This window comes from Leuciscus leuciscus, assembly GCF_965113295.1.
Source record: "Leuciscus leuciscus genome assembly, chromosome: 18".
Lineage (NCBI taxonomy): Eukaryota > Metazoa > Chordata > Actinopteri > Cypriniformes > Leuciscidae > Leuciscus > Leuciscus leuciscus.
The window spans coordinates 9970591-9984529 of NC_138742.1; the positions used below are offsets into that span (position 1 = coordinate 9970591).

Sequence of the window (13939 nt, forward strand, 5' to 3'; positions counted from 1 at the left end):
CTTTATTGTGAATGTCTTGTTTTTTTTTCTTCTTCTCATGAGTTTTAGACACACCCTGAAAAAGTTGCAGAAAAAATGCTGGTTCAAAGTCTTTCTTCCCTCTCATACATTTAAGTTAGACTGGTTAAAAGTTAATCCAGGACACAGAAATATTTTCACAGGCTCATAGTTTATCAATGAAAAAGCATGAATCGGGTAGTCATTAACATTTTTATCACATTCAAATGCTTGATATGCAATTGGTCTATATGAGGACAGCACTTAAATCCCATATTAAATTGTCAGCAGCAGTAATCTCATCAGATTAATCTCACAACACTCATGCCATTTGAGATGAGTTTATTGTAGGCTATAATAGTGCTGTTATTAAAATGTGACATAAAAAGCTCCCTTCATTAATGACAGTCACATTAATGACAACGTTTGCACTTTGAACTCATCTTCGCCAGATCAGATGCTCTGATATTACAGCACCCCTGCAAGAGTTAAAGCTCCTCCAGTCGGACAGTTGACAGAAGCAACCGTGGACTGTTCTGCTGTTCATTGACGACAAAAGGCAAGAGTCCAGCCTCCGTCGACAGCTCCACCAATCCCAGTGTGTGGAGCAGGCGAGCCTTCAGCAGCCTTCCCCAAATCTACTCTTAAAGCCCACAAGACAAGATCGTGTGACAGCAGCGTAATAGCTACTATAGAGGAGAGCATGATCTGCCATGAGACCCTTCATGTCTCAAGGGCACATTTAACGGCTAATGAAGCATTCTTTAGCGAAGAGAAACGGATCGTACTAGAACTTTAAACGGCAAGGATTAATCCGAGTTTTTTTTTTTTAGGTAAGTTTGATTGTTTTTATGCTTTCATTTGCGCCTCGAGTAGTCGCGTGGCATGCGCGGAAACTGCGTGCAACTATTTGCTGCGTCGAAACGTGATCGAGGCAGATACTGCAGAATAATAATCATAAAAAAGCAAAACAGCTAGAATCAACTGTATTTATTGAGTTAACTATATATAAAGAGAGAGAGAGAGAGAAAACAAGAGTTTTAAAGGGTAAAAAGGGCTGGGTAAACAAAATATAGCCTTTGTAGGACATTTAATAGTTTATCAGACAAAACATGCACGTTGCATATTTCGAACTTTAATGTAGGCATACTGTTCACATTGTGCCCGTAATTAATATTTTTTTGTTATAAATGATTACAAATATTCGGCGGTTTGCATGTGTAGTCATAAAGTTCATTAATATTAATAAGTACACTTTTGTAACATGGATGTAACACTTGACTGCTACAAAAATCATCCTACTAAGATTTTTAAGTATAAAAAGTGACAAAGTTAATTCAAGTTCATTGCATTTTTCGAATTAGGCCCTCGAATTTTACTTTGAATTGTATTACTGAAGTAAATCGAGTTCTGAAAATGTAGATTTTGAAAACCTCCTTACAAACGACTGACATGATTGTCCTTAAATAGATGGAAACACTGGCTATGTGATGTCGAACGTTAAATAATTAACGAGAGATTTAAAGTGTCTAAGGGTATTTTAAAAACCAATGTCTCCTCCAGAGTTTGCAGTGAACACATGTGGGTGTTGACACTGCCTGTAAGTGTCAGGGTTATTCACGGACATTCTGCAGCAGACAGGGGGCGCTAGAATCACCACTGCGTTTAATCACCAATTAAAGTTTCCACTACTGATTAATGTGCTACTTCAGCTTCCTGTGGCGATGCCTAATGACAGATCTATAGACTTAGACCTTTAGTAGTGTATGTTTTAAGGATGAGTTAGACTTTAATGTTTGTTTATAGAAAGATTGGGCTAGTTGTCAATCATTACCATGAGTGCACATTACCATTTACATTTTCGCTGTTTCATGAGTTGTTTTAGATTTCATTACTGCTTTACATTTGGTAAATACTTATCATTACTTCTTTTTAAGACAGTATCAGTAAAATCTCTGTTGGAGTGGTTATTACATTTCTGTTGCAACAGATTTCTTTTTCTTCATTTCAGTGCATGGGCCAAGGAATGCTATAATGTAATTACTAGCTTCAGTATTGAAGTTAGACTTTAGTGGTCAAATTCCCAGAAATGAACAATGTTGCTTTCTTGGATGTCTTACATACAGCTGATATGCTGATAGCAGCACTACAGTTGGTCTTTTATGCTAACAAGAAAGCATAAAAGAGTGAAAACTAAGAGAGTAAACTAAACAGAGTGAAAACTAGGCCTAACATTTTTTTTTATATATCAAATAGAAGAAAAAAGGGGAGAAAACTCTTCAATTATTGAAGATAGCTTTTTGATTAAAGTTGTCTCACACATAACAGGATCACTTAATATGCTTGGTTTCCAATTAACTAGGACTCTTTGTGTGCACACAATGCTATCTTGTCTTAATGTGGTTAGCTTATAGCAAGAATTGTAGTGAGGGAGTAACATGTTCACATCCTTGTTTTAACGTTGACATATACAGCTATTACAGTAAATTGTTTCCAGTGTCTCACACATCCACAAAGTAGGAGGTAATGGTAGCTTAGCCATTAGCCGCTGCTTGGCTATTTTCTAAAATATTCTTGTGGAGTGAAACAGAGTAATAGATTGCACCGAGTATGTTAGAATCTGTATGTAGTATGTAGAATCTGACTTCAGCTGGTTTTGCTAAGTCATTGAATATTTGAAGGATTAAATTCACTTTGCACATCACCGAAAAAATGCCAAGGCTAATTGTAATCTGATTAACGTGTATACAGTACACAATGAACGGCGTCAAGCTATCTAGGTCTGTTAACGCAGACTTCGCAAAAACGGGACTGGTATGAATTCAGTCGGATTAAGTTATTACAAATGATTGTTTTAGTCTGACTGAAATCTAACTTGAAAAGTGCATGTAAACATACTGACTGAGATCAAAAAATCTTGTCTCAAAGTCACTTCAGTTGGACAGCCATGAAAACTGTTGTACAGTAAATCACTTTAAATGTTATACAAAATGTCAAATTATTGCTAATCCCAAATTTGTTTCTTGTTTTTTTATAGACAGAGAAAGACCCGCATCATTCATAACAAGGAACTGTACAAGTGGCCGCCGTGCTAGGGACAGGCAGTAGCCAGGAATGGTGGATCACTTGCTGCTTGATGCAGAGACTTTCTTTCCTTACACTTGTTTGCTGCCAGCCCACAACCAATCGGATATGGTGACAGACGAGGGGGTGTACCATATGCTTCCATCTCCATTCTCAGAAGATAACCTGAGTGACTCATCTAGCCCACGTTCCTGTTCCAGCCCTGAGTCTCAGGTGTTGGGCTCTAGTTGTGGGAGTAATTCAAGTGGAGAAAGCCAAGATGGCCTTCTTGACTTCCTTCACTCTCAATCCCTAACTTTGAGCCAAAACTTGTCCTCTTCTACCATTTTATCTCCCATGGTCCCTCCTGTCCTTCCCATGGGTCTGGCTTGGGAGTCACGAAGGGACCGCACCACCAAAGAGGAGTGCTTTGAGTTCCCTGTTTTCCCTGGAGATTTGGAGGACCATGCTGGGCTACTGTTTCAGCCCACTCTGGAGGAGATCGAAGAGTTCCTAGAGGAGAACATGGAAGTGGTGGCCTTGAAGGAGGAAGCCGGTGAGGGTCTAGTGACCTGTACAAGCATCCAAGGAGCTATATCAGAACCTTGGGCCCAAAGCTTAGACCAAACAGTGCCTGTTTCAAGTGACATAGTCAACGCCATTTCTGATCCAAAAAGTGTGCAATCCACAGTAGGGGCCTCCACAAATCCTCAAAGCTCACTGAAAAAGGAGGACTCTTCAGGAAAGGTTGTGGTGGTGGAGAATCCTAGCATGCCTGTGATCCTACAGCTTCAGCCCATTCAAGTGAAACAGGAATTGAGCCCTAAAACAGCCCCCTCGCCACCAACACCACAACCTGCCTCGGACATCAAAATAACCCAGCTCCTTGTAAACATCCAGGGTCAAACCTTCGCCCTGGTACCTCAGGTGATCCCTCAAGCCAGCCTTAACAGCTCTTCCTCTAAGTTTGTCCGTATTGCCCCGGTTCCCATTGCCGCTAAGCCCTTAGGTCTCGGGGAGAACGGAACAGGTGACGGCCAGGAAGCAGGGCTTGTAGTTGGGGGTCACAAATTCCAAAAGAGCTCAGTAGCTGATCTTATTAAAATGCACAAGTGTACTTTCCCTGGCTGTGCCAAGATGTACACCAAGAGCAGCCACCTGAAGGCCCACTTGAGGAGACACACAGGCGAGAAACCTTTTGCCTGCACTTGGCCTGGCTGTGGCTGGAGGTGAGTGTACAAGGACAGGTATCCACAACTTATACATTGTCTTTGAAAATGTTGTTTGGACAGATAAGGCAACAGATTTTTGTTCTGTACAGTTACAAATGTGATTGCTGTACACATGTTTTTTTTCCACTCAAACACTGAGGTTAGCTGTCAAGGTCTGTATGTGTACAAAGGGCTTTCACTCCAATAAGTTGTAGTTATTGCGAAAGCAGTGTGGTACATCATTATCTTTGTTGTCCATGAATGAACTTCAAACAGAGGTTACTTATGACTCTATGTGGACTTGCCAAATCTAAAGATATGCTAGCTTACTATTCATATTCCTTGCTTTTAAAGCATTTTGTACATTTTAAATGTAAGTGCACATTTAAGTAGTAGTAGTAGCCTTTATTGTCATTTAGTCACAAGTACCAGCGAAATTAGCCATCAACCTGTCCATACAAATATACATACAATATGGCAAGGGGGTAGACAGGACAGGAAGACAGGGGATAAAATGAGAAGTGTCCTTCTCTTGGGTGGAAGTGTCCTTCCCACTTACATTAGAAGTGTCCAACCCTGCTCTTGGAGGGCCAATGTTCTGCAGAGTTTAGCTCCAACCTACCCCAACACACTTGCTTGGAAGGTTTCAAGTAATCATGAGGACCTTGATTAGCTGGTTCAGGTGTGGTTGATTGTGATTTGAGCTAAACTCTGCAGGAATAGTGTCCCTCCAGGAGTAGGATTGGACACCCCTGAATTGCATGAGCCGATTCACAAGGATGCATCAGACTTTCCAGTGTAACATAAAGGATAGCTTGTACAGTTTAGTAGAGCAAGTTTGGTTACTACCTTTACTTGAAAGACTGTAATGTTGCATTTAAAATACAATGCAATTTAACATGCGATTGGGGCATGCTACACCACGACTTGTTGAACATTTTAGCATGTTACTGCAAAAAACTATACTATTTTGAAAACAGCTGAACTAAGTTTAGTTAGTAACGTTGCTACTTTACTCCCCCAACATTGCTTGACAATACAATACAATACAATACAATACAATACTATACAATACAATACAATACACTTTGTATTGTAGCTGTAAATTTCATTCACAATTTGTCCTTAGATTTTGGGTCTTGTTTTGTGTTATCTCTGCTGTTTGCAGATTAGATAAAGTCTTTGAAGAGGCAGACTTTGCTCTATTCACTGCTTCATTTGTTTACTCTTAGTCTATGTCCAACTCCAATCTTTCTGAACAGGCCTGGATACTGTGTAAAGTGCACCAGCAGTTGTAGTGAGGTCAGGATTGACAGGATAGATAAAGTTTCAAGTGCCGGTCTTTGACAGAGACGAGTTTGGTTCTTATATTTTTGAATGCTTGTGGGTGATGTTTACTCTGAAGTGTAATCTTCAATTGATTGCATTAGTTATCAAGTTTGAGTAACTACATTCTTCAAGCACTTGGTCGTAGTAGTATCCCTGATTTAGTTATTACCAGGTTCCAAGTCCCTCTTTCAGATGTCAGTTTTTGTAAATTATCCACTGGTTTGTCTAGTTTCATGTCCGACTCTGTAAGATTACCTAATTATTGGAGGGCCCTAATCAAGTATGAAAACACTTTATGTTCGAGAGGTCTGTTGTTATCAGTGACCTTGGTTAGCCTTGCTTCTGGATAGCAGTTGGCAGTGACTGTCCTTCAGCAGTCTGAGAGTCTGATTGAGGTCTCCGGGACACTGTCAGGAAATGGATGTAGGGAAGAAAGCAACAGAAGAATGCCCCATTGGCTGCCTCAAGCCTGGCTTCAGCAATGCTTTGCCAGCATTTTTAGCATTCCTTTGGTACTCCGCAAATAAAAGTGTCCAAGTGACACAAACACACAAAACCCTGCTCACACTTAGATTGGAAATTTCTTAGACCCAAAAGCACTCACAATAGCTTTAAACATGGTACTTGACTGGAAAACACACCAGTTGGCTTAGCTGCAGCATGCTAACGTCTTTGCACAGACAAAGCAAAGTGCTTTGCTATTTCGAGGGCCATACACCTGGAAACAAACCAGGAAGTACATACTTTATTTTATACTGCTTGCACACAAAGGTTAATAGAGGACAAAACCTGCATGAAAAGCTGCAATGGAACTGATATAGTTTGCAGTATCAACATATGCCAGATGAGCAAACCAAAGTGCTCATCTGGTTTTGCAATGGAAAATGCAGATTTGGAATAAAGTTGAGGGCATAGATATCATAGATGGCAAATTAATAACTCCGTCCACAATGCAAAAATGTGTGCATTTGAATGGAAGTTAGTTAATAGCATATGCTGTAGAGCGTGCTGGAACAGCTCTGTTTGTGAGCTCTGACGTCCAACAAGGAGGGGCACCTCATCCCATCCTATCCCACAGGGCAACAATTAGTCCACCACCATCCCATCCCAACATGCTTCAAAGACTTACTCGCATACCATGCATGCGATATTACAGAGTGAGAGATACTTTGTCAGTCAAAAAAACATCACAGTTTGCTTGGCATCATGCAGTAGTTAACCTATGCTATGTGAGTAAGATGCTGATATCGTCTCTTTTGAGTATGAAATGAGAATCATCTTGTTAGTTTTGTTAGTCATGTTGTCGCTGCAGGGGTTTTATTTTTGGATTGAGCACAAAGCTAGTGCATTACTGTTAGCATAGCTGCAACTGTACTTTTCCTGTCTAAGCTTGTTGTAAAACTGGAAGAAAAGCCTAGCTAGAGAGAGAGAGAGAGAGAGAGAGAGAGAGACTGTTTTTTATAGCCTTGCAAATACTCTACACATGTTCCCGGTACATTAGAAACAGATACTACCTCGCCTATGGCTTCATGTGAAACCGTGGCATGGGGTTGAGCAAGAGTTTGTTCTCCTGGTTTTCTCATTTCAGAAAGAAGTACACACTATCTTCAGATGCTTTTTATTGAGTAAGATATATATTGGTAGTATAAAGGTAGTGTAAAGTTGACAGTTATTTGTATACCAGGGATGTAATATAACTAATTTCCCAGGAGTCTCTATTACTTTGGTCTGTGCAGGGTATATGGTATAACTTGAGAAAGAGAGAACTGCAAATTGAGTTAAAGAAAATGCTTCCATATTTTCTAAAATAGAAGAAGGAAAAAAATCTGTGTTTTTTCCTCCTCCTGGGTCTTGGTTCTTATAGTTGCTTTCAGAAAACATTAACAGTCGTGAATGTGGTGCAAATCTACTTTTGGAACTTGAGCACTGGGTTAAGCGCCAAGTTAAATATAGTTGCTCATTAGATCTGCTCCGAGCTCAAACCATTTGCTGCTCAGTTGTGAAGACACTGAGCAATTGTTTGACAGTTTTAATGGACATTGCATGCAGTCCCTATCAAACTATTCAACTCGAAGCCTGTGAAAAGGATTTCACTCTCACTGATTCAGTGCTTTTCATTTTGTTACTCAGCAACTCCAGCACTATTTTTTACCTTTTGTCTGATTTCACAGCAACGATTGCTCTTACAAAATCTAAATTTAAGGGAAGACACTGAGACAGGAACAAAAAAGATGTGCAGTAGGGTTTATTAATGTGAATAATGAGCTCTCTTGTCCAAGTAGGCTTTGATTTATGATCTGTTCTGCTCATTGTTTTGTATTTCCAAAATGCATGACTTCTTTTCACAAACTTTTATTCCATAATCTGATGCATTTCTTCATAAAAAAAAAAAGGATAATCAATTAGAAAAATCCTGAAACTGTGGCGTAACATAGGATAATGGTTTTGAAAAGAAAGAGGATAGTTGTTTCAGAAGTGGAAGAAGTTGGCATACTTGAATGATAACGAAGATTACCTTGATTACAAAGACGAGGAACATACAGAGTAAATAAGGACCATGTTGTCTTCAAAACAACTGTCACTGAAGCATTTAGTGCCTTTTTTAGACACGGTCATAAATCAAAATACAAACGAAAGCAAAAAGCCAAGTAGTACAGTGCTTTTCACAATGCATGAGCTTCATAGAGAAGAAAAAAATTCAAAAAATGCAAAACATGAATCGGATCAGTGCACAACCATTGATATTTGGCTTTATCTTTGGATTCTTCTTGCAGATTCTCCCGGTCGGACGAGCTGTCACGGCATCGTCGGTCTCACTCTGGAGTTAAGCCCTACCAGTGCCCTGTCTGCGAGAAGAAATTTGCCCGCAGCGATCACCTGTCCAAACATATCAAAGTCCATCGCTTTCCACGAAGCAGCAGGACAGCGCGCACTGCACACTGACCCCACACAGCCCTCCCGCCATGGAGAGAGATAGAGATAGAACGGACGAACAAAACAAAGAAAGAGAGAAGGACAGAATAATTTGTGGTACTGTGATAATTTATTACGTGAGGCTTGGATGAACTGAAGAAGAGTTTGTTCTGAAACTGTTACTTGACTTGTCGGCCTCACAGATGTTGTAAGCTTCGTAGATTGTATTTTTGTAGTGTTCATGATTGTTTTCTATGTTCCGAGAACAATTTTTTTTTTGCAACATGTAACATTCAAAGTATTTTTCTGTTGTACTTTGAGGTATGAATTGTTGATGTATCTGCCAGTCATCAACATTCCTTGCTCAATATCACGATAATAAAAATCGCTTCTTTTTGCCAACGTAACGCGTTTAGCTCCTCTAAACCAAAAAAAAACTCGGGTTCATTTGAACTACTGATCATTGGTAGGACTGTGCCATTATAAGCTATTGGCAAACATGGAGGCTTTTCCTCTTGACTTTCAGTTGTATGCTAGTAAACTGTGAAACGCCTCTTGGACAGACCATAGAGCGAATCAACGGAAGTCAAAACACGCACATTTGTCATATGTGAATTGGCCTCATGATCAGTATTTAATTTTTTCCCCTTTTGTTGTCAATACAAAACCTTTCTTCTTTTCATTTTTGTCATTTTATTGGTTGCTTTCATCATAAAAAAAACAAAACCTTCCATGCCTTTCTCTAATCTAAATGTTTGCAGCTGGGGCCAAGGCATTTGTGGTGAAGTGTTTGCGGTTAGAAAATATTTTTGACAGCAATGCAACACATTTTACATCAGAGAAAACCCATGATCCAAGTCAGTCAGTTGATGGCTAAGCTAGGTCAAAACACACGTATCAACCATTTCTAACCTGCCTCAAACAGTCCTTTTGACCTGGGACTACTTCACGATCTGCCAAACTGTCTCCGCGAGACAAGCTTGAATGACATAAACTGGAATTGCAAGGTGCTAACCGGCCTCAACCGCGAGCTCCCGCACAGGGGACTCTTGCAGCTCAAATCCTCATGTTTGGGAAATGTAGTCTGGAACTCATCTGGAGTTCAGAGAGGACATTCTTCATGGGAACTGTAGTCATGGACACAGCTTGACTACTGATAGGGCATGCTGACCATGTGTTCGCTAAAGAATGCGTGCGGGGTGCTGATAGTTAATGCTAATATTTAACTAAATTATACCGTGTTGTATAATTGGATTTTTAGGAGAGCTTCGGATCAACCTTGGCAATGCAATTCTGTTCTATGCAATCTGTTTTTGCCAAAACAAAAGCCTGAATGGAAACAAGTACAAAGTTACTCAGAGTGCCTCAGGTGATGAATCAACTTGTTGCACTTTGTACTGCGCCAACAGGCACAACAGCCAGCGGTACTTATAGATGCATCCACGTATATATATATACAGTACGTATAGTGTGATGACAGGAACTCCAGAGTTTAAAGAACCAATCATCTTTTCTGGTTCTCTACTTGTGCTCGGATTGGACTGTGGTTTAGAGGAACACATAGAAACGATTATGGTGTCGTTTTGCTGCTCTGCTTATAATATTTAGCAACTGTTGTGGTCATGAAATCTGATCTCAGATCCGACATCACAGAGTGGGAAGAAACTAGAACCACTCGGACCTCTCGCAGACCAGAAGATTCCTCTAGGAATGAAGGAAACACATTTGTCTACATACAGTATATGAATGTTTTGCTGCTGTTGGTGCCTGTTTAACATACAAACCAGTGCCAAACATGTTTATGTTGCTCATGGAAAGAGAAAACCGCGCAAAGAGTCCATGATTGGTTCCGTTGTTCAAAACCCCACTTAAAACACAGAAAAATTACGTCACGAGTAACACAGACACCCAGGCGGAGGCTGCGTACTGTTAGTGATGCATTCCTTGCCGTCTACATGAAAGTCTAGGTGAAATCGGTGCTTATGGCCAACATTGAATGTATGTATACTGTATGTACAGACTTTGTACAAAATGTTGTTGGATCAGAGAGTACCGGATATTCTTTTACTGACGTATCTCATATCTTTGATTGTATAAATGTCCCCTGTAAAATGTAAACCAATGTACATAATAACAATTCAATATATATATAAATATTATATATTTTTCTTGATATACATCAGATGCATTTACAAATAAATTGAAAAAAAGAACTTTTTGTTTTCGAGTTACTCTGTTTTCTAGTCTGTGAATGCAAATGCAAAAAGCTACATGATCGATTTGATGTGAATGGAAACACAGCTGTGCATTGCATTGTCTTTTAGCGCAAACTTATTTCCAGTTTGAACAACTCAACGTCAACAGTTGTAAGAGCATTTTGCAGAGTAATTGAATTAAAATAGATGCGATTTCTTTTTTGCACGTGTGGAGAGTATATTTCTGGCTTCTGATTTACAATGTTGCCTTAGAATGACTCATGGCCTCATACCAGTGATGTCTAATTATAGTTGTACCAATTCAAAATACTATGTAAGGGGTCGAGAGAGAAATCGTGCCTTATAATTCCAACTCCTACATTGAAACCACTCACTTCCTAAAGAAAGAAAGCATTTAAGCAGCCATGTGCTTTTCTTTTTAACAACAGAGTATAAGTGAGCCAAACAGTAAAGGTTAATATGGCATAAGAGATCTTTAGTAGATCTGTTAAATCTTTTACAGATGAACCTTGTTTGATTCTCATAATCTGATGCTGATAAAAGATTTATTTTAGGACAACAGCATTTTAATTTATATATTTTTCGACTATTTTATGGAAGCTTGATTCCGCCACTGAATTATTTTTTTTATTTTTTTTTTATTAATTGCGACTTTTTAATCGAACAAATCAGACTTTTTTTCTCAGAATTGCACAATATGCAATATCTCAATTGCAATATAAAATTGATATAAACTTGCAAAAAAAGTCTGTCTTTTTTCCCTCAGAATTAGACTTTATAATTTGCAATTGCGAGTTTATATCTCACAATTCTTACTTTATCAGAATTTCGAGATATAAACTCGCAATAGCAAGAAAAAAGTCAGAATTGTGAGTTTATATCTCGCAATTTTGACTTCATTTCTCGCAGTTGTGAGTTTATATCCCCCAATTCTGACTTTATAACTCGCAATTGCAAGTTTATATCTAGAAATTGAGAAGATATAAGATATATATTCAGAATTGTGATATATAAAGTCGCAATTACCTTTTAAATTGTTTTATTGCATGGTGGAAAAAAGCTTCCATGGTATTTACTTTTTAAAATATAAAATAAATAAATAATAATATATCAACATAAAAAAAAAAAATCTATAAATATATGTAAAGTTTCAAAAAGCTTAATACCTGATTTTTTTGTATTTATTTATTTATTCTTATTCCCTTGTAGGGAACGACTTCTTGTACTGTAGTCCGCAACACAATCAGATTCACTAACATCTAAACAACGTCTCCAACAAGAACAACAACCAATAGTACAGGAGTCCAGCGCATGTTGTTTAAGCTGAGTCACCCAGGATAAGGACATACTGAGTATGATGCTCGTGAAGGGCCCTGATGTTTATGGCTGACAACTCCAATTTATGTTGCTCCCTTCACAAGCCCCCAACCACATGTGGCACTCCTAAAGATGAGAGGGAGGGAGTCAGGAAGAGAAGAATGCAGTGAAGTGATTCTCTTTTTATGGCCATCTGTTAGACATGCTCACTGGTATGAAGGCGATCCTCAGCAGATTGCCAATATCTCCAGACGTTAGCTAATATTACTGATCTTGGACCTGTTTGACCATAAACGGCAGTCCTGTCAGGATGACTCCAGATTTGGTTCTCGGAAATGTAATGTTTTTTTTCTTGTTGCGTATCATACAGATCAACTATCATGAGGTCTTAGAGGAGAGTCAGCTGTTTACAGAGTGCTGGCAAATTTAGGTTCATAGTAAGAAAGTAACTTTCAGTGGATCGTTTACACTAAGAAGTAATGCACTTATTGCATATAATGCACCTATTCTATTCTATGTCAGCAAGTACTTTGAGCTTCTTGATTTATTGCAGTATACTATCCAGGCAACTTATTAAATGAACGTGTTTTATGATTTTATTTCGGTTAAAAGCTATTAATCAGTCTTCCCGTGGTGGCTTCAACACTCACAGTTGTTTAGGGAACTCAGCTCTCCGGGTCTTGCTGTGCTTGGGGAAATGCAATGGTCTTCCAGCCATTTGACAGATTTATTTTTGGAGCATTTGCGTTGTTGGAAAGAGTAGATCCATCTGTCATGACACCAAGGTTACTTTGGGTCAAGCGCATGACAGGTCACAGGAAATGATGTGGTGACTTATTTTATTAACGATTAAATGGAGTTGCTTACAAATGAGGCATTCATTGAAACCTGAATAAGGATGCATTTTCCATTTGGTCAATTTCTGTAAGATTTTAAACGTTGAGGAATGTTGCAGTCAGTGGGCAACCAGGTGAGATCTAAAGTATCCAGATATAAATCTGTTGCCCATTCTCAATGGGAAAGTGCCCAAGCAACATTGCCCGGCAACATTGCTCAAAGAAGTTGCCCCGTGTAACATCACCTTTAGGCAATGAATGTCTTAAAGTGTTAATCAATTGCATTGTGCAATTTACAATAAAATACTAATAAAAATGAATATGTTGTGAAAAGGCGGAACATTTCAAATCAAATTGCTGCTCTTCCTGTTATTAATGTTATGGCCTTCTTTAATTGACGACAATATGACATTTCTATAAATAGTGGAAGAAATTAAGTGTTAAAAATATTATATATTTACTAAAATAGTAGAAATAAATAATTGATGTTTTTATTTATTAATATATATATTTTATATATATATATATATATATATATTTTTTTTTTTTTTTTTTTACATATTTTTTATATGAAAACTCCATATAAACTTTTGAACTGACAGCTCAAATTTTGTCACTTCCTTTTTTATTATAAAAGTAGTGATAGAGAAACCAAAATTCAAGTGTTTAATAATAAAATAATATAAAAACCGTATTAATACACTAAATAAAATTTCTATATATAATACAAAATTTCGGAATAATATTAATACAATACAATACAACACAATACATTATAATGTATTTTCTACGAATGGCTATACATGTAAAAAAAAAAAAAAAGGTATCTACTCCTTTAAAATATTTCTTAAAAGTATTCCATCACATGAACTAATATTTTTATAGTAAAACAAGTTTATAAAACATGTTCATTCAATTATTATAAATTAACATTCTCCTCCTAAAAAAGCAGAGCATTTTTAATTCTCAATGGAATCTGACAGTTTTAGTTTGAAAAACGACTTACTGGTGTACATGTGTGAGATGATTTATGAATATTCCTGCACATATTGCTTTG

At 38.0% G+C, this 13939-nt stretch overlaps 1 protein-coding gene and 1 long non-coding RNA gene across 3 annotated transcripts; one reads left to right on the plus strand and one right to left on the minus strand.

The window, feature by feature from the left end:
* The first annotated feature begins 605 nt into the window (after window positions 1–605).
* klf15 (Kruppel like factor 15) lies at window positions 606–10376 on the plus strand. Of its 2 annotated transcripts, XM_082144537.1 has the most exons (3): window positions 606–830; window positions 3035–4289; window positions 8375–10376. In XM_082144537.1, the coding sequence occupies exons 2-3, from the start codon at window positions 3112–3114 to the stop codon at window positions 8541–8543; spliced, it is 1347 nt and encodes a 448-aa protein (XP_082000663.1). In that variant the 5' UTR covers window positions 606–830; window positions 3035–3111; the 3' UTR covers window positions 8544–10376. The 2 variants fall into 2 exon arrangements, with proteins under 2 accessions (XP_082000663.1, XP_082000664.1); XM_082144538.1 differs by lacking the exon at window positions 606–830 and having other exon boundaries at window positions 844–4289.
* LOC309480149 lies at window positions 4690–8368 on the minus strand. Its single transcript, XR_014199559.1, has 2 exons — window positions 5347–8368; window positions 4690–5300 (listed from the first exon to the last, which is right to left on the minus strand). It is a non-coding gene; the product is annotated as an uncharacterized lncRNA (long non-coding RNA).
* Window positions 10377–13939: the final 3563 nt, after the last annotated feature.